Source organism: Neoarius graeffei, chromosome 15 (genome assembly GCF_027579695.1).
Source record: "Neoarius graeffei isolate fNeoGra1 chromosome 15, fNeoGra1.pri, whole genome shotgun sequence".
NCBI lineage: Eukaryota > Metazoa > Chordata > Actinopteri > Siluriformes > Ariidae > Neoarius > Neoarius graeffei.
In genome coordinates this window covers 3,300,768-3,320,093 of record NC_083583.1, presented here as the reverse complement: position 1 = coordinate 3,320,093, position 19,326 = coordinate 3,300,768, and the positions used below count along the sequence as shown (strand labels likewise).

The 19,326-nt window shown below is 41.9% G+C and overlaps 1 protein-coding gene across 5 annotated transcripts in view; it reads right to left on the bottom strand.

The window, feature by feature from the left end:
- The window catches only part of herc1 (HECT and RLD domain containing E3 ubiquitin protein ligase family member 1), an 80,931-nt gene that overhangs the window by 41,814 nt on the left and 19,791 nt on the right, over nucleotides 1-19,326 (bottom strand). For all 5 annotated transcript variants that reach the window (XM_060940759.1, XM_060940762.1, XM_060940761.1 and 2 more), the window contains exons 18-31: nucleotides 19,106-19,321; nucleotides 18,811-18,984; nucleotides 18,600-18,714; nucleotides 17,753-17,873; nucleotides 13,693-13,867; nucleotides 13,201-13,483; nucleotides 12,986-13,106; nucleotides 12,839-12,890; nucleotides 9,458-9,723; nucleotides 8,853-9,074; nucleotides 8,479-8,599; nucleotides 8,120-8,357; nucleotides 1,230-1,399; nucleotides 966-1,121 (exon numbers count right to left, since the gene is read on the bottom strand). In XM_060940759.1, the coding sequence (XP_060796742.1) occupies nucleotides 966-1,121; nucleotides 1,230-1,399; nucleotides 8,120-8,357; nucleotides 8,479-8,599; nucleotides 8,853-9,074; nucleotides 9,458-9,723; nucleotides 12,839-12,890; nucleotides 12,986-13,106; nucleotides 13,201-13,483; nucleotides 13,693-13,867; nucleotides 17,753-17,873; nucleotides 18,600-18,714; nucleotides 18,811-18,984; nucleotides 19,106-19,321 (2,430 nt within the window). The remainder of the gene's footprint in view (nucleotides 1-965; nucleotides 1,122-1,229; nucleotides 1,400-8,119; nucleotides 8,358-8,478; nucleotides 8,600-8,852; nucleotides 9,075-9,457; nucleotides 9,724-12,838; nucleotides 12,891-12,985; nucleotides 13,107-13,200; nucleotides 13,484-13,692; nucleotides 13,868-17,752; nucleotides 17,874-18,599; nucleotides 18,715-18,810; nucleotides 18,985-19,105; nucleotides 19,322-19,326) is intronic.

The window sequence follows — 19,326 nt, the reverse complement described above, 5'->3', positions numbered from 1 at the left end:
AACTATTCAAAATGTGTATTGGTCAACCTCAGGCTACGTTACAAGGTTAGAAAGTCAAAGATGGCTGCATTTTTTTCAGTCCTGTTACCAAAACTCTGAAAGTAACAGGACTGAGTTTTTAGCCTAGGATTAGCTAATACATGGAATTAAGCCACATGGCATCATCACTAGTAGCATAACCACACTTAGCACAATGATTTACCAAAAATCTGTATTTTTAAAATAAACAAATATCATCTAAGAAATAATTTAAGTAGCAGGACAGTATGTTGACATTGACCTTATCAGTCAAAGTTAAAAAAATCATCAAATATACAGAAAAGTAAATGAGAGAACTAACTTTTGGTCTTCCCATGGCCTTCAAAAGACACAACTGATGTAACTTCCTGTTGAGCATGTGATTTATGGAATGTTCCAAATTTGTCAGATGGGGTAATATGTTTGGGTAACAGGACTGGGTCAAAACCCAGGGACACGACTAAAATGTGTATTTTAACTAAGATATTGTGGATTTCTTATGAAAAAAAATATATTTAAACCATGGATAGGATATGGAGTCACACAACAGTGCAAAAGAAATATTGTTTCTGAAGGATTTTAATCATAATATTTCATAGTTAAGTATAAAGTTAGAGTGCGGGGACAGGTAACATGCTATTTTTCAGTGTTTTAGGTAGTTTTTATTAATCCTTACAATTATATAGATCTTAATTTTGAAATCAGATCAAATGTGCAGGACATTCTGCGTAATAAGGAAATGTATTTTAAAGTAGATTTTTATGTGCATTTATACATATAATTTTCTAGGGACGGAAATGGCACCAATTCGGTGGAATGGCTCATATATGAGATGACATTTTAAGAAATAACAGTTACTATAAAGCATATGGTACAATCCTAACTTTAAAAAGCATAGTTTAATTAATAGGAAAAAAGGAAAAAACTATACGGCGAGGTTCTTGTACCTGAACAGCATTTTTGCACTGCAATGTTAAGCAGCACTTCAGTCCATTTAGGACACGCCATCTTGGACTGGATGGCTTTGGAAGATACAACTCTTCTCAGAAACACTAGAAAGTCTCCAAGATGCAGCTCTGCCATGTGTTGCTTGCGCAGTAATGCTAAATCCAAACACACACACACATTTATTTTCATGCATGTGCAATTGATGATAATCGGATTTGTAATGAAGCTGTTTATTTAAGGGTACGTGTGCATGTTCGAATTACCCCTCAAGTCTTTTTTCGTGTTGTATGTGCCATCATCTGTTTTCTCCTCAGACTCTGGACTTGTAGTGAGGACACTTCCTGCGGCTTGCGACAGCAGAGTCTTCAGCTGACTGCAGAGCAGGTCCAACAGAGCCTGAACCACTTTAGGGCTCAACCGATCAGCATATGTCCTGACAAAGAACAACAGCAGTTAGTTTGTTTGTTTATGCATTTGTGTGCGTGCACACGTGCAAGCTCCTGAGGTCACTGATTCAGTTATTCATTGCATGATGTAATCAGGATCAAGTTTATTGCCAAGTACGTTCTCACATACAAGGAATTTGCTTTGGTATATTGGTGCTTGAACAGTTAAAATAGAAAAATTTAGCAAAGACAAAATAAATAAATAAATAAATAAATATTAGTGCTGTCAAGCGATTAAAATATTTAATCGCGATTAATGTCGCGACTGTCATAGTTAACTCGCGATTAATTGCAATTTAATTTTTGTCACATGAAAAACCATTGTAATTCTCTTATCAGCATAAAAAAGTGAATGGGCTTGCTCACCGTTCGAACTACGGGGGTACACGGGGGATCCGAGATCCCCTGAAACAGACATGAGATCCCTTGAAAACATGATTTGGGAAATGTTGGGGGGGGTCTCTAAAATATTGGCAAAATGATGTTTATTGACATTGCAATCGTGCGTAACGGGAAGCATTTGCATATCCGAAGTGAGCGCGCGATGGAGAGCCGCGCTCTGAGACAAGCGCAAGCACACACACCCCCCCCCAAGGGAAAATAAGGGACCCCCCCGAAAATATCAGCATAGTTCGAACACTGGTTGTACCAATGCTTTTTTTTTTTATTGCAGAGCATAACACGTCTTGTCACAGCCACTGCAAAGTGGGGCTGGAGCCGCCGATGGAAAAACGAAACCTAAGCCGAGCACGATGGCTCTTCGAGGGAGGGCAGAGGACTCTGGCTGTGTGGGGCGTGGCATCATGTCACAGAGCGTTAATCTCGCGATAAAAAAATTATCGCCGTTAAAATTGAGTCAAGTTAACGCGTTAATAACGCGACATTTTTGACAGCACTTTTATATATATATATATATATATATATATATATATATATATATATATACACACACACACACACACACACACACACACATATACACACACACACACACACACACACACACACACAACAAAAAAAGAAATTAAGAATCTGAAATATACAAATTTGAAAAGTGGAAAATTTAAGGGGAATGTGCATGAGTTGTTGAAGTCCAAGTCGTACAGTATGTCCCAGAACGTGCAAAACTAGGTCACATAATGAAGATGGAGAAGAGTCGGGATATGAATGTGTGAGAGAAAGAGAATGTGTGAAATGGGCCAAGTCAATAACCAAGCTGTACAGTGTGTGCCGGAATGTGCAATAAAAGTTCACAGAATGAAGATATCTTGAAATGTGCAAAATCACAGTTAGAGACAAAGTGCATTAATGTTACAGATTGGAAGTGTGAGTTTAGAGTCAGTGGCGTCTCTGACCTTATTGATGAGGCAGCTGCAGTGGGGAAAAAGCTGGCCTTGGAGCATGAGGTTTTGGTTCTAAATGGACCACAAACTCCTACCAGAGTGGAGTGATTCAAAAAGGTTGTGTGCGTGGTGAGAGGGGTCGGCCACAATCCTTTCTGCTCTCCTCAGGGTCCTGGACTCGTACAGGTCCTGAAGAGACAGAAGGTTGCAGCCGATCGTCCTCTCAGCAGAGAGGATGATATGATGCACTGCAGTCTGCCCTCGTCCCTGGCAGTGGCAGCAGTGTACCAGACGGTGATGGAGGAGTTGAGGATGGACTCGATGATGGTGGTGTAAAAGTGCACCATCATTGTCTTCGGCAGATCAAACTTCAACTGCTGCAGGAAAAACGTCCTCTGCTGTGCTTTCTTGGTGAGAGAGCAGGTATACGTCTCCCACTTAAGATCCTGAGTGATTATAGTGCCCAGGAAGTGGAAATACTCCACAGAGGTTACTGGGGAGTCAAACAGGGTGATGGGGGAGGGAGGGTGTGGCAGAGCTCCTCCTGAAGTCTACAATCATCTCCACTGTCTTTACAGCATTGAGCTTTAAGTTGTTCTGCCTGCACCAGGACACCAGATGGTCAATCTCCCACCTGTAGGCAGACTCCTCCTCATTAGAGACGAGTCCAGTGAGGGTGGTGTCCTTTGAGAACTTCAGGAACTTGACAGACTGATGACTGGAGGTGCAGCTGTTGGTGTAGAGGAGAGAGGACGCAGCCTTGAAGGGATCCGGTGCTGGTGGTTCAGGAGTCAGAGACACATTTCCCCAGCTTCACGTGCTGCTTCCTGTCAGACAGGAAGTCAGTGATCCAATTGCAGGTGGTGTCAGGCACACTCAGCTGGGAGAGCTTGTCCTGCAGAAGAGCCGGGATGATAGTGTTGAAGGCGGAACTGAAATCCACAAATAGGATCCAAGCGTAGGTTCCTGGAGAGTCCAGGTGCTGGAGGATCAAGTGAAGAGCCATGTTGACAGCATCATCTGCAGATCTGTTGGTGAACTGCATGGGGTCCAGGAGCAGGTCAGTGATGGCTTTAAGGTGGTAAAGCACAAGGTGCCCGAAGGATTTCATAACCACAGAAGTCAGGGTGATGGGTCTGTAGTCATTTAATCCTGTGATCGTTGGCTTTTTGGGGACGGGGATATTGGTGGAGGCCTTGAAGCAGGCTGGCACGTGGTATGTTTCCAGTGAGGTGTTGATGTCTGAACACTGGAGACAGCTGATCAGCACGGTGCTTTAGCGTAAATGGTGAGACTTGCTGCTTTTCAGGGGTTCAGCTTCAGGGGTTACTGATCCGTTGCCCATGTGGACGCGATATTTTTTTAATAACATCTCGTTGCCGTTGTCGTGTGGATGTAGCCTTAAAGAGCTTGTTGACGTCCCTCTCCAGAATGGAGTGTCAAGTCACGAAGGATGCTATCAGGACAGTCCCATTGTCTTTCAAAGCGACAATAGAACTCATTCAGTTGGCTGATCAGGTGCAAGTTGTTAACAGAGTGGGGGGCTGAAGGTTTGTAGTTAGTGATCTGTCTGAGCCCTTTCCAGACAGACGTAGAGTCGTTGGCTGAGAACTGGTGTTAGAGTTTCTCAGAGTACAGTCAGTCATTCAGCTTCTCTCACTGCCTTGCTAAACTTGTTCCTAGACTCTTTAAACTTGTTCCTGTCCCCACTTCTGAACGCTTCTTCCTTTTGCACCCTTAGCCGTCTGAGCTTATCTATGAACGAGGATTTGGCATTACTGTAACTCACCCAATGCAGCAGTCCTCACAGAAGCTGATGGAGGACGTCACGGCCTCTGTGTACTCATCCAGACTGTTGGTAACAGTCCTGAACACATCCCAGTTTGTACAGTCCAAGCACACCTGAAGGTTCTCCACAACCTCATTGCTCTACATCTTTGATGTCCTCATTACAGATTTCCTCAGCTTTAATTTCTGCCTGTATGCAGGAATCAGGTGGACCATGATGTGGTCCAAGCGGCCCAGTGCAGCACAGGGGATGGCATGATAGGCACTGTTGACTGTAGTGTAGCAGTGATCCAAAATATTCTCCTTTTTGGTCGGGCATTTAATAAAATGTTTGTATTTTGGTAACTCGTGGCTGAGGTTACCTTTGTTAAAGTCACAGAGGACAATAACTAGGGAGTCCAGGTTAGACACCCAGTATCTGATCAGCCAGCGTGCGCTGTGCGTTCTGCACGTTGGCCTGCGGTGGAATAGAAACACCGACCAGAATGAATGAAGCGAACTTACGGCGGGAGTAGAAGGGTTTACAATGAATGAAGAATGATTCTAGGTCAGGAGAACAGTGTTGCAGGATCACGGACACATCACTGCACCAGCCGTTGTTTACATAAAAACAGATTCCACCACCCTTTGTTTTACCGGTATATATCCGATACATCTCATCTCATTCTCATTATCTCTAGCCGCTTTATCCTTCTACAGGGTCGCAGGCAAGCTGGAGCCTATCCCAGCTGACTACGGGCGAAAGGCGGGGTACACCCTGGACAAGTCGCCAGGTCATCACAGGGCTGACACATAGACACAGACAACCATTCACACTCACATTCACATCTACGCTCAATTTAGAGTCACCAGTTAACCTAACCTGCATGTCTTTGGACTGTGGGGGAAACCGGAGCACCCGGAGGAAACCCACGCGGACAAGGGGAGAACATGCAAACTCCGCACAGAAAGGCCCTCGCCGGCCACGGGGCTCGAACCCAGGACCTTCTTGCTGTGAGGCGACAGCGCTAACCACTACACCACCGTGCCACCCCTATATCGGACTTTTATCCGATATATATACTTCATTTATGTATTTAACTTTATGTCATGGTTGGTTAGTCCTGTGACCACCAGAATACTCCATGCTTCCAGGTTTAAAAAAAAAAAAGGCCCCTAAAACTTAGTTGTTCAACTAAAGTCAACATTAACAAGGACTATCATGACATCACTTTCAAGCACACTCACATGTTCAGCTGCTTGAAAGCAAAATTACACCTCTATAAACATTCAACTCCTTCTCGTAATAATAATGATTTATAAGGATGGGAAGATGTCTTTGGGGCGTGGCTGTAAAATGACTGACAAGAACAAAATCCAAATACAAACATATCCCAGGCGAGAATTGTCCACATTATTCTACATAATAATGATTATTGCACCTTTACAAAGTTTATCGGAAAAAAATAAAATGGCATGATTGATACAGAGGTCACATTCCAGTCTGTCTAATAAACTAGAATTCGAGTTTACTGTTTAAACTTAATGGAAAGAAATCACTTTTAATCTGAGAGCTTTCGGACACGGGTCAAATGTAGGAGTGTTGATTTTTTTTTGCTAATCACAGCACAGTTTATTAGAACAAATTGTACTAATTTTATTTAAACAAACATATCATACTCTGTTATATTTTGTTATACTACTGAGTCACTTTATCAAGTTTAAATTAATAGGGTGCATGTTATTTTAGTTTGTTCACTATGCTGGGACTCTGCACTAGCGTTGTTCAGCAATAAAAACAGACAGTGTTGTGTCTCAAATCACAAACTTATGTACTAACACTAACCGGTTTTCCTACTACATTTAGTATTCGAATATATATATATAAATAAATAAATAAATAAAAACCTCTCAAGTCTCCTTCAATCCTCCAGAAGGCTCAGTAACAGTTTTCTGGATTTTCTAGATTAATATATACTTTCTGAATGCAAGGTCCGAGTTTTTTGATTTAAGATGTAGGTCATGACAACAATCAAGACGACAGTGGAAAGTTTAAAGAGAGTGTGTTTAACGTTCCTGCGCATGAAATCACGATGGAAACCAGATGGAGAGGGAGCGCCAATATGCAGTCTAGCTAATGTTGCTTTTAAATCTTCTGGATGCACTACATAAGATGCTGCTTCTGCAAGTGCATCCAAAACCAGGTGTCAAGTATAAACCAGATTCTGGGGCTCTGCGTTGGGCCCAAACACTCACTAGACTGGTTAAACAGTGCAAGGAATATCCTTTTTTTTAATCTTACATTGCACATACTGTACATGCTGTTGTACGGAATCAATTTTGTGCCAAAATGTTCATACAATACTTTTGAAATATCAAACAAAAACGATAAATCAAAATCTAAAAAAAAAAAAAAGTAAATTTTTTTAGACTGGCAAACAAATTATTCGTGTAATCGTGCAAAATGTCAGTCTATTACTCTTCAGAAACCTTTTATTTTTGTTCCGCGTCTTTCTCAGTTTTGTTTGGCGTAATTTATTTTGGTTGCGATTCCAGCTTTCTCGTTTGCGCTCCCTGACTTTTTGCTTGCAGTTTTGGCACAAACTTCACGTGTGGGCGGGCTGTCCAGGAATGCATTCCCATTGGCTAACTTGTGTTTGACTGACAGCTACGCTCAGCCATTCCCCCGGAGGCTGTTGCGGCCATTTCCTACTCGGATTCTGGCGGACTGTTTGATGAGTGAGCGATCCATTGACGGTAAACAAGGATCGAGTGGACTTCAGTGGCGACTATGATATTGAATTAATTCAACAAAGTGTAAGTGCGGGACAGATGTGTTGTATGTGTTGCAGTAGTGCACATTATGCAGGTGTGTTTAACGTTAGCAAAACAGCTATTATATTGGGTAGTGGAGCTAAGGCTAACATTTGACTTGCCACGAAACACCTGCATAATGTGCACTACTGCAACACATACAATACATTTGTCCCGCACTTACACTTTGTTGAATTAATTCAATATCATAGTCGCCACTGAAGTCCACTCGATCCTTGTTTACCGTCAATGGATCGGTCACTCGTCAAACAGTCCGCCAGAATCCGAGTAGGAAATGGCCGCAACAGCCTCCGGGGGAATGGCTGAGCGTAGCTGTCAGTCAAACACAAGTTAGCCAATGGGAATGCATTCCTGGACAGCCCACCCACACGTGAAGTTTGTGCCAAAACTGCAAGCAAAAAGTCAGGGAGCGCAAACGAGAAAGCTGGAATCGCAACCAAAATAAATTACGTCAAACAAAACTGAGAAAGACGCGGAACAAAAATAAAAGGTTTCTGAAGAGTAATAGACTGATATTTTGCACGATTACACGAATAATTTGTTTGCCAGTCTAAAAAAATTGACTTTTTTTTTGTATTTTGATTTATCGTTTTTGTTTGATATTTCAAAAGTATTGTATGAACATTTTGGCACAAAATTGATTCCATACTGCTGAAGGTCTCAAATTGTTAACATCATAATTTAGGATAATTTGTGCAAAACAGGTTTGTGAAGCCCTGGTTATGGTGTTGGTGAATATCAGTTTCTGTTTTGTTTTTTCACCCGGTGCTGATGGCGAGGATCTGCAGTAGTCTGGTGCTGGCCACTTTGAGTGCTGTGCTGAGCTGGGAGCCGGCAGGTTTGTGCAGGAGCTGGAGGGTGTGTCCCAGTAGGGTTTCCTTACCGCACAACTGAGACAGCACGTCCAGCAGACCGCTGGAGATGGCCAATGAAACATCCACAGGCTGGTAGCGCACGCTGAGGGCAAACACTGTCACTAACAGCAGCCGCTGTTGAGCCTCTGTGTGCACAGGAACACACGACATGATACTCAGTGCACACCGCTTGTGTGTGTGTGTGTGTGTGTGTGTGTGTGTGTGTGAGAGAGAGAGAGATGCAGTATGCTTCTTTACATTACATACCTATGTGGTGCTTATTAGACTGAAGAGCTCTCTCCAGTGTGATGGAAAGTTGCTGGTAGATTTTGTGCACCGCTGTCTGAATGTCCATCTGTAATCTCTTTTTAGCAGCTCGAATGCCGTCCTGGGGGAGGAAGGAAAAAAGAAAAAGCACAGATGTATATCCAGTATGAGCGCAGAATGAACGAAATTTTCAGACTTCCTGTTTTCTGCTGATGAGTTTCTGAAAATCAAATAGATTAAAAAAAAAAAAAAGTGCATCTCAGACACCAAACACCTTCACACTGAATTTGGGGTAAAAGGAAAATTATGTAAATATGATTAATGATCAAACATTATATTTACTTCTAATTGTCCGTTAATTAACTGATGATTACCTGGTAGTGGTGCAGCTGGACGCTCTCACCCTTCAATCCTCCGTTACATGCACCGAGGCCAAAGCATCCTGCCAAAAACTGCAACCTGACTGATGTCAGTAAGGATGCGGAGTGAAAGGAGGCGGGACCATGCCCGACCACGCCCTCTGCTTCGGCCTGACTGTTTTTCTCCTCCATGCCAGAGATTAAAACCACAATCTGATGAAGGGCATCTAATCGCAGCTACATACACACATACAAAAATGTGTTAATTTTCCGATAACAGCATGTCCCCAAGTGTTTTGTTCCGATTACACTACAGCAATTTGTTAACTATAATTATATACATTTTTACAGTTACAGCTGTACCTCTGACACTGGAGACTCCTTCCATAAAATGTTAAACATCTCATAATGGAACACCTCACACTATCAGTGATGACATGAGTCTTTACTCTGTTTACTATAAGCGGAGCTTTCGCTGTACAAGTGTGAGCCCTGTGAACAAACTGCTTCTATAGAACCCATAGCGTATCAGCTGCTGTTACAGAAAATTAATCAACACCTTCTGACCTATCAGATTTGAGGACTGGACAGTGCTGTGGCTTCTTAATAATGTCCCGTACCTCTGCTCTGCCCTGCTGCTGCTCCATGGCTAGAATCGTAGCTTGAGGACTAGTTGACATGTTCTCCTCTGGTTCCTTGAATCCGGGCGTGTTTCCCACATCACCGCTGATAAAGCTGACGATGTTGTCGATGAGTGTGTGGATGTGCAGCGTGCAGCTCAGGTCCAAGTCAGACTCCTCATAGGACTGAGGGGAGCTGTACAGGCGCTCGCGACCCAAACGCCGGCCGAACCAGTCGGCAGAGTCCGGAGTACTGTGTGCAAACTCTGACGGAGACGAAAGTGGAACAAGTGATCAGAAGGAACACGCAGAAGACTCGAGAAGATTTTCATGAGCGTGAGGTTCATTGAGCCAAAACAACCAAGAGTATATTAAATCAGACACCAAACAAATATTTTAACGGATACATCTAAAGTTCCGTTATTCTGCTTTCACACACGGCAGGAAAAATATCACTGGTTTGTGCTCATAGGTTGGGGGGAAAAAAAAAAAAGCAGCTGGTACCTCGCTAGTATTGGCTAACTAACTACCTTTGCTTGTGCTCTAGATTAGATTAATTCTTCTCAGTAATCCAGATAAAATAAAGATTGGTGTAACTCTGATGATGAGGAGGTTGTTTGTCTTCGCTGTAACTTTGGAGGCAAAAAATCCTCAAGACGTCACGTCACGTACCGGTGAACATCCCAAAAATACATGTGTTATTTCCCAGCTGGGAGGTCTGTATGGTGAAATACCGTGACTGAGGTCTTGAAAGCACTGAATGAGGCCCTCTGGGCCGAGGTCACGGTATTTCACCATACGGACCGACCTTAAGCTGGTGAATAATATATTTATTTTTTTCTTTACCAAATTGTAACAGAAAACGAGAGCGCCCGAAAGGGAAAACCGAGCCGAGCCGCCATTTTGAATCCTCATTCATGGCTGTAATGCAAATAGCTTCCTCCTCGGTATACAAGTGCACTTTCATGGCAGGAAAAACACTACATTTTGCCGCCTATGTCGTCCCCTATTTATACAAATAGTAGTCATTCAGGATTCAGCCATGTTTTTGCTCGGTGTTAGCAACAGTTAGAGGTTTTTAGCTTTCTCCTGAAATGTTTTATTTTATTTCTTCTTCCTCAGGGGAGTAAAACTCACTTTCGCTGTGAACACTGTCGTTATCGCTATCCATGCTGTAAAATTAATGCTATTCTCCTGAGAAATGCTGGCAAACATTTATAAGGTTTTTGATAATCTTATAAATAAATCTTATAAAAAAAGATGAATGTTGACAAAAGATGCGACTATGTTGGTTGTCATGAACGAGCGAGTCGCCAGAGGTCCGTAACCGGGGTCTGTACTGTAGGATACGGACCCGCTCGCCAGCCAATCAGAGCGCAGGATTTGGACCGCGAAAAAAATAAACACACTTAGGCTATGTTTACATTACATCGAATCAGCGGATCATCAGATTAACGTTCTTAAAACGATTCGCGTTTACACTAAAACCGTTAGCCGTGCACACAGCAACGCCAATACGCGGATACGCTCGGCTCCGCAGGCATCCTGCGCTCCAAATCACTCCGCCCTGAACAGCGAGTGCCCTCTGGAGGGTGCGCACTCCGGCCCTGCGCAGCTCACAGAGCGCGCGAGTGAAGTGCACAAGCAGTGATTCGGGACTGAGCCGCTGTGTGTGTGATCCCAGCGCATATCACTTACCACTTGCAAGTGGAAGGATGGCAAGCCTAAAGACAATCATAACTACACAATGGGCAGTATTTGCATCAGTATTTGCAATATTTTCATACTTTTATACTCTTTAATGAAAGGTGATACAAGGCGGAAGTCTGCGGCGTTTTTCAGCAGTCGCGTCACATGACCAACGCCAGCGAATCAGGAAGGTGGATGTCACAGTGACGTTGTCCAATGAGATGCCAGCTAGAGCTCAGCACAGCGTATCCACGTATTTTGAATGTTTACACAGCACCGGACCAGACACGATCTGGATTGAATACGTGGACCCTGGCGGATTCCCGTTTCCAGGCGTTTCCAGGCGGTTTAATGTAAACGGACAGTGCATCCGCAAAGAAAACGAGACAGATACGGTCTAGTGTAAACGTAGCCTTATTTACTGTTCATTGCAACACTGGAATTATGGGAATTTATCATATGACCCGTACAGACCCATGCGCACACACTTAATAAAACCATTGGGAAATGTTACGTGACTGGGCAGATACGGATTTTTTAATCCAGTCCGGAAAAAGCCGTATGCAGCCCCAGACCCGTTTCCCTCACTTCCACCATTTTCATTTTGCTCGGAATTGTTACTTTGAAAAATGAGCGACACAAGTGAGCACAGTGAAAGTGAATTTTATTATTTTAACAATTTTATTAAAATTTTTTCTTCAAAAATACAATCAATATCTCCACCAGTCAAGGCTTCCGTGGCATTTGGTTTGTTGCCTTTTCCATTTTTCCTGAGGTCTCTGCGCTCGGACTTCAGGACTTCCCTGGACTTTAAAAAGTCTTCGTCTTTCAGGATGTTTATTATCTTACTGTTTTTGCTGTCAAGGTAGTGTTGAATACTTCACAAAAAGGAAGACCAAGTGTCAGGGTCATCGTGCTTTTTCCTTTTTTCTTTGCTTGTATATAGAAACCACCTAGCAGGCTGTCGAGCTCCTTAGAGGAGACGAGTTGAGTCTCTTTCCTCCTCAACTTCCGCAAGAAATCTTTTGAAAACTTTCATGTTGTAGTTAGTGGGGTTTTTTATGGTGTTGCTGTGGTTCTTGTACAAACAAGTGAATTTCTTCACCCAAAAGTACCTTTTTTCACTTTCTTTGACAATTTCGGCTTGTTTGATTAGGTCTGTGTCTGATAAATCATCTGGATAATAAAACTCACTTTCATTTCACTGTACTCAGTTCTGTTGCTCATTTTTCAAAGTAACAATTCAGAGCAAAATGAAAAACGGCGGAAGCGAGGGACACGGGTCCGGGGCTGCATACAACTTTTTCCTGACCAGATTCAAAAATCCGTATCTGCCCAGTCACATGATTTTTCCCAATGGTTTTATTAAGACCGCACGCGTGCGCTGGTCCGTACAGGTCATATGATAAACACACCTATTTATTGTTACACTGGAATTATGGGAATATATTTTCCAGCCTTAATCACCTTATATTCACTTACTGATAAGACTTCAACAGGTCAACATGCGACCTGATTGGTCAGGAAGTTTTAAAGGAAAAAAAAAAAAGAATAAGAGTAAAAGCAGCCTTAGATTGCTGTAAACTATACAGTGAGACAGAAGAGAAAAAGCAGGTTACTTTCACTGACTTCGATATAAAAAATAAAGAAGGTTAAGAGCCACTCCAACACACAGTAAATTTGGAGACTAACCTCTCTTTTTGTGAGTGAACGCCAAATCCAGGTCAACATTCCTTTTGCCACTCTGTAACAGTTCACAGAGAAGTTTCCTCAGCCAAATTCTCTCACACACACACGACAGGATAAGCATGATTAGCATGTGTATATGTATGTACTGACCAATGAATATCCTTCTTCATCAGACTCAGGCTGGGAGAGATCAGACTCGCTTCTGGATTTAGTGAGTCTGTAACTCGGACCGCTCTGCATGGAACGACTCTCCGTCGACAAACTCTCGCTTCTGAACACACATCACACACCCACACACACTGTATGAACCACAGCTATGCATTAATACATGTATCAGATGGATCACAGTACATAGCAACATTTACCTGGTCATAAATCCGCTCCCGTCCTGCATGGTGCCGCTCAAAGCCAGCTGCTCGTTGGTGGTGTGCGTGAGCGTCGGGCTGACGGCCATTAGGAGCATGGCACAGCGATGTATGATGCCGTTGCAGGAGGTGGTGTAGAGGTCTTGCCTGTCCTGTAAGGGGACGCTGTTCCTACGCTCCTGGCCGGGCTGAACAGACTCGTCTGGGATACCGACGCTGTTTGTGCGAGTTCGCTCTCGGCTTCGCACCACATCCCGCGCAGACAGAAAACACTGGAAAATTTCTGCACCATTGGAAACATGGCAGGGTTTAAGATAGATAGATAGATAGGATTGATTAATTAATTAATTTAAAACCCCGCACATCAGCTAGATCTGTTATCACAGGTGACTTCATTTAAAAAAAAAAAAAAAAAACTTCACAAGCAGAGGAAGAATAGAATTTTAGCACAAAAACCGTAGCACGTGGTTTTTTTTTCGTGTGTGTGCTCACTTCCTGCCGTCATGACCTCATGCTCCCTCTCCTCCTCATCCTCCTGTTCCTGATGGCTGTCCTCTCGCTCTCTCTCTCGGTCGGCTCGTTCCTCCAGTTCTGCCTCCTCATCGATGGTGCGAGTGAAAGCGTGTTCCTGTGGGTCCAGTTCCACAGAGTCCACATTCTCAGAGATCTGCACACGTACACACACACGAGGTACAGAGGTGTTTATATGGGTCTGTCTCAGAAACCGGGTGCTGTGGGGGTTCCCCACTAAATATACTCACAGTCAATAAACTATATGGTTTTGAATGGTGATGTTGGTTTTAATTTGAAATAAAACAATGAAAGAAATGATACAGATAAAACTAAATCTTTGATGTGAATACTCTATTCAGAATTTGGCAAGAATGCTGCAAATTTGTGGAAAAATGGCGGCTTGATCTGGGACATGATAAACGGTCGACTACATCGCATTCCCTTAAAAAGGTTGTAGTCCACTGAAAAGTCTACAGTTATCACTAATTGTATTTTAAGTTGTAACTTTATCCACCTAAGGATTGGTGCGCTCACAGAATAATCATAACCGTAATAAAACATCATGCAAAATATTTGATCACCGTCGTAACTCCATTTTCCGCAAACCCAAAACCAATACGATCGTGTGTTTTGATCTAAACGGAAAGCCTCAGGGTCAAGGTCACGACCTCACCAAAAGTAGGAACTTAAAATCACGACGCCGTATAAACATTTAGTTATAAATCTGCGATTTTGTTTTTTAAAACGAAAGCTGAAAGTTAGGTATAGAATATGTTTCTTACAGAATATGTTACGATGGTAGCTGGTCTTGTATGAATTTCTGAGCTATAAAATGAGTTGTGGTCTATTTTTTACCATAGCGTATTATTTGTGTGCGGGGAAGGACACACATTAACAATTTGCATATGTAGAACGGAATTTTCCACTCCAACAGTTAGAAGTTGATCGTGCTTCCATTTGCGGTCTCTCTGTTACGCGGGTGATCTGTTCGGACGTTATCACTGAAAAGGTGAGTTTTGACAGTTTTATTTTGTTTTAGTCTTGCAGTATAAGGCAATAGAATGTTTCTTTTTCATCTTACTTTCATATTTCGTAGTGTTTGTGTGTTTTTGGCCAATATTTTGCAACCATGGTCAATTTACATCGAACTTTTGAGAGAATCTACGGCCAGTCATTTTGCCACGATGATGGATTTGAACATTTGGTCATAATGGGCCACATTATCAGCTTAGTTCTAGGCATTTCATATTGAATAACTTTATTTGACATTAATATTTGATGACCATCGGGCCTAGCCGTGAAGAACTGATATTATTTATGAGGAATTAGAGAATTTAAAATTTTTCACACTTTCGTAATACGGAAACGGCCACATGTAATCGTTTATTATGATAGTGAGCTTTTAAACCATAAAATGGGAACAAGAATTATTTTATTACAATAAGGTGGCTGACCGTTTCACTTCCTTTCAGAAGCAATAATAATAACAGACAGAGCTGAGAAAAGCTGACGTGATTTGTGAGAAATAATGGAATTAATGATTTTATCTCAAGTTCATAACGAAGTGGTCAGCTGTCGGAGATCGTGCTTCCTTATTACAAGAGTGAACTTGTAACCATAAAGAGTGAATGAGAATAATTTTTTTAAAATATGTCGCTAACTGTTTCAGTTCCTCACAGAAATGATAATAATCACACGGTTAGCTGAGAAGAATTGATATTAATTGTGAGCAACTGTGGAATTAACGATTTTATCTTATGTTCGTAACACGGAAGTGGTCGGCTGTCTGTGCCTCCTTGTATTTAAAGCCCCTCTTTCACAGATTATAGGTGAAATTGATTGAAATTTCATATCAAGGAAAAATCACATTTATTCTATATCTCAGTAGTTATTTGTATGTAATTGATCAGGATGAGAAAATGGATCGTTTTGACGGTATGCATTATTGAAAGGGTCATTTTTAACAGCATCACTGATACTGCTTATATTTCACTGTCATTTTGCAAACTGTCCTATTTCGCCATATCAAATACCCAAAATGTATCATATTATTCATATTTAAGTGAATAATCAATTCAGTCATCATAACTTGGCATTTTTAACCCAAGCAATCAAAAAGAGGAAATTTATTCAATATTTTCACTCATCTGTGAAGGAGGGGCTTTAATTCTTCATGATGTAGTTTATATGTAAATCAATTTTACAACTAGATAGAACTCGACGCCAACAGCGTCGATGGGGACGCCTCCGCCTGGTACACTACACGCCTTATTAAGTTGTGATTTGGGGATGGACATTTGACCTCACAGGAATCTTGACCTGTGACCTTTTAACCTTAAAATCTAATCAGTTCATGTTTGTCCCAAAGCACACAAATGGTGAAAGTTTGGGGAAATTCCTTTCATTAGCCTTTGAGATATCATGTTCACAATGTTTCGGGACGCACGCATGCACGGACAGACGGACAACCCAAAAACATAATGTCTCCTGCACCTAATGGTGATGATACACGGGGTAACTTTTTGGGCAATGTTGCTGGCAACGGGCAACTAGGTGAGCCACAGGGCAACTTTTCAGGGCAACTAACAACGGGCAACAACAGTTAGCAACGGCAGTTTACAGTTAGCTAAAAAAAAAAAAAAAATCGATGTCTTAATTTTTGCTGTGACCATTTAATCAAGCTGTCTGTTGTTTTTTAGAGCTTTGGTGAGGTAAATTCCTCCATATAGAATATTAAAATAACAACTTACCGGCGTAAAAACAGATGAGGAGTCTCTCCATCTCTTCACTCCACTGACACTGAGCGGCCGCCATATTTGTTTGAAATTTCTGATCCGAACCTCACCGGAGGTCACATGACTCGATACTCACGTTCTGATTGGCTTATCTCAAAAAGTTGCCAGAGATTATCAAAACCATTCAGAAAGAAACAATGTTGCCCAATCTCAATAGAAAAGAGTCAAAACGCAATTGCCCAGCAACATTGCTCAGCAACATTGCCCAAAAAGTTGCCCCGTGTATCATCACCATTACAGTGGCGGAGGCATAAAAACATCTGAATCGGGGGCGTCGTGGCTCAGGTGGATAGGGCGCCATACCATAAATCCGGGGACCCGGATTCGATTCTGACCCAAGGTCATTTCCCGGTCCCTCCCCGTCTCTCTCTCCCGCTCATTTCCTGTCTCTACACTGTCCTATTCAATAAAGGTGGAAAAAGCCCCCCCCAAAAAAAAAAATCTAAAAAAAAAACCACATTTGAATCATAATCAAAATATAATTTAAGTCATGAGAATGATTACATTTTAATGCAGTGTGTAAATCTGTAACTTGTTCAGATGTGATATAAAAGTACTGATATCTTCACTGTAAAAAGAAACCAGTAAAGAAAAACCGTGTTTCCATGTTACATTAGTGATGAAAAAAGCAAATAATTCAATAAAATCAGTGGGATATTGTGTGACAGTTTCAATAGTATATTACTATTATGTAATAGTGTATTAATATTATGTTATACTATTAGTGTATTACTATTATGCTAACTGATAATTTAGTACAAAATAAGGGGTGTATCTACATAACATCCTGCAGGCACAACAAAGTAAATAATAAAATGTATGATAACTGATGAACATTCGAAACTAAGGAGTAAACTTTAAAAATAATGATAACAAATATCTTTGTTTTTCTGTCCAATAATTGCATTTAAAGAAACAAATATGTACAGAAAAAGATATTCCTTGGTTATTAAAGAGAGTTTTTAAATGCATACATGTTTCCATGTTGCGCGAGTCAACCTCAGAACATCGTTAAAATTTTCCACAGTGGAGGCCAGATAAAGGGAGATGCTATCTTTATTCTTATTAAACATGACAAAAGAAACATTGACTGTTAAGTAAATGCAAAAAAAATAGTAAAATTAGAAAATGTATTTTTTGACCATAATGTCCCAAATGAGAGAGCAGTTTCTGAGACGGACATACATGTGAAATAAGCATCTGGCGGGAAGATGACGCTGTTGTGTGTGCATGCGTGTATATACCCTGCGCTCTCTGGATGGAGAGTGAGTTTGGACCAGCTCCATGTTCTTGCAGGCCAGTAAGCGATTCCGCACCTTATACACACTCCGGTACACTTCAGCCAACAGTTTACACGGCTGATACCTAACACACCATCACAGGTATACAGTACAGTCAGTTCTGGAGGCTAATAACTATAATAGTTATCACTCAGGGTGCGTGCATGTTTAAAACAGACATGTATACAGGTACTTTCAGACCTATAAATCCATTTATTGATTCTGAATCAGTGAAATTGATTCTTTTGATTCATTTGTTGCTTGGTGTGGTTTCACGCCGCACATCATGAACCCAAAAAGCACTAAAATGTTCCGCATGTGGGGCTGAAAACAAACAAACACTCATACAAACTCATCTGTTGGTTTGAAATGCAAACTCGAACAGTGTAAAACAAAGTTAGGGAAGAAAAAAAAAAAAAAAAAACTTTACCATGTGTGTAGAAAATCACCCAAGCACAAGAGAACATGGAACTGCTGCTAACTAAATTATGACAATTATAAAATAAAGTTTATAACACTGTGTCGTTTATTTTCTTAAAATGTGCCATTTCTACAGAACTTTAGCTCTGAGATTGGGTTTAGTTTAGCAGCTTGCAAAAAAAAAAAAAAACTTAAATGCTGCAACCCAAAAAACACACAGCATGTCTGACGTCCTGTAGTGAGTTGATTCAGAGTCACTGCAAGTGAGTTAGAAGTGGATCAAGACCACCTTGCTCAGGGGTTCTCAGACCAGAGTGTGAATGCTAAACACACTAAACACTGTGTGAAAGCATCCTTAGAGTTAGTGTTGAGAGAAGTGTGTGTGTGTTACCTGCCCCCTCCGCAGGCATGGCCCAGCAGCCCTGTGTGTTTCAGCAGTGTCGCCAGAACAAAGCGTGAGACGGTGTCTAACAAAGCCTCGTTACTCAGCATCGCACTGTCCCAGTCTAAACACAACAAAGCAGAGTTCTCTCTTTTACAAATCATTATTTTTTAATAGCTTCAAAATGATGAGGCTGATTGTGTGCATGTGTGTGTTTTACCCTTGCTGATGGCATAGTCCAGCATGTTGGTCCACAGACTGTGTGTGGGCTCTTTAGTGGATCCGAGGGCCAGGTCCACTAACACGGCCATGTCAGCTCGCAGTGCGCAGTCGAACGGCTTCTTCTCCTCGTTCCCACACAGAGCCACCTCCAGAAGAGCACCAATACAGGAGTCTTGAACACACACACAAAATATAATAGCATCCATAAATTCACACAACGTGAAGTTCCTAATCTGAATAATCTGGCGTGGAGTGATTAATATTCAGTGTCTGTCTTGTGTGTGCGTGTTTACCTAGCTGTGGTATGTCTGTCTCCAGGCCATTGCTGAACAGCGGGGTTTTTAACCAGTACGCCGTGTGCTCTTCCTCCAGCGAAGGGGCGGAGCCTTGCAGCATTCCCCCCAGGCATCGCCCAATCAGCAAAGCCACCGTGCGCTCCAGATCCATGAGCCACACCCACGACTGCGCAGGACCGGACACACACCCCGGCTCTGCTAGCTCTGAGATTCCTGCC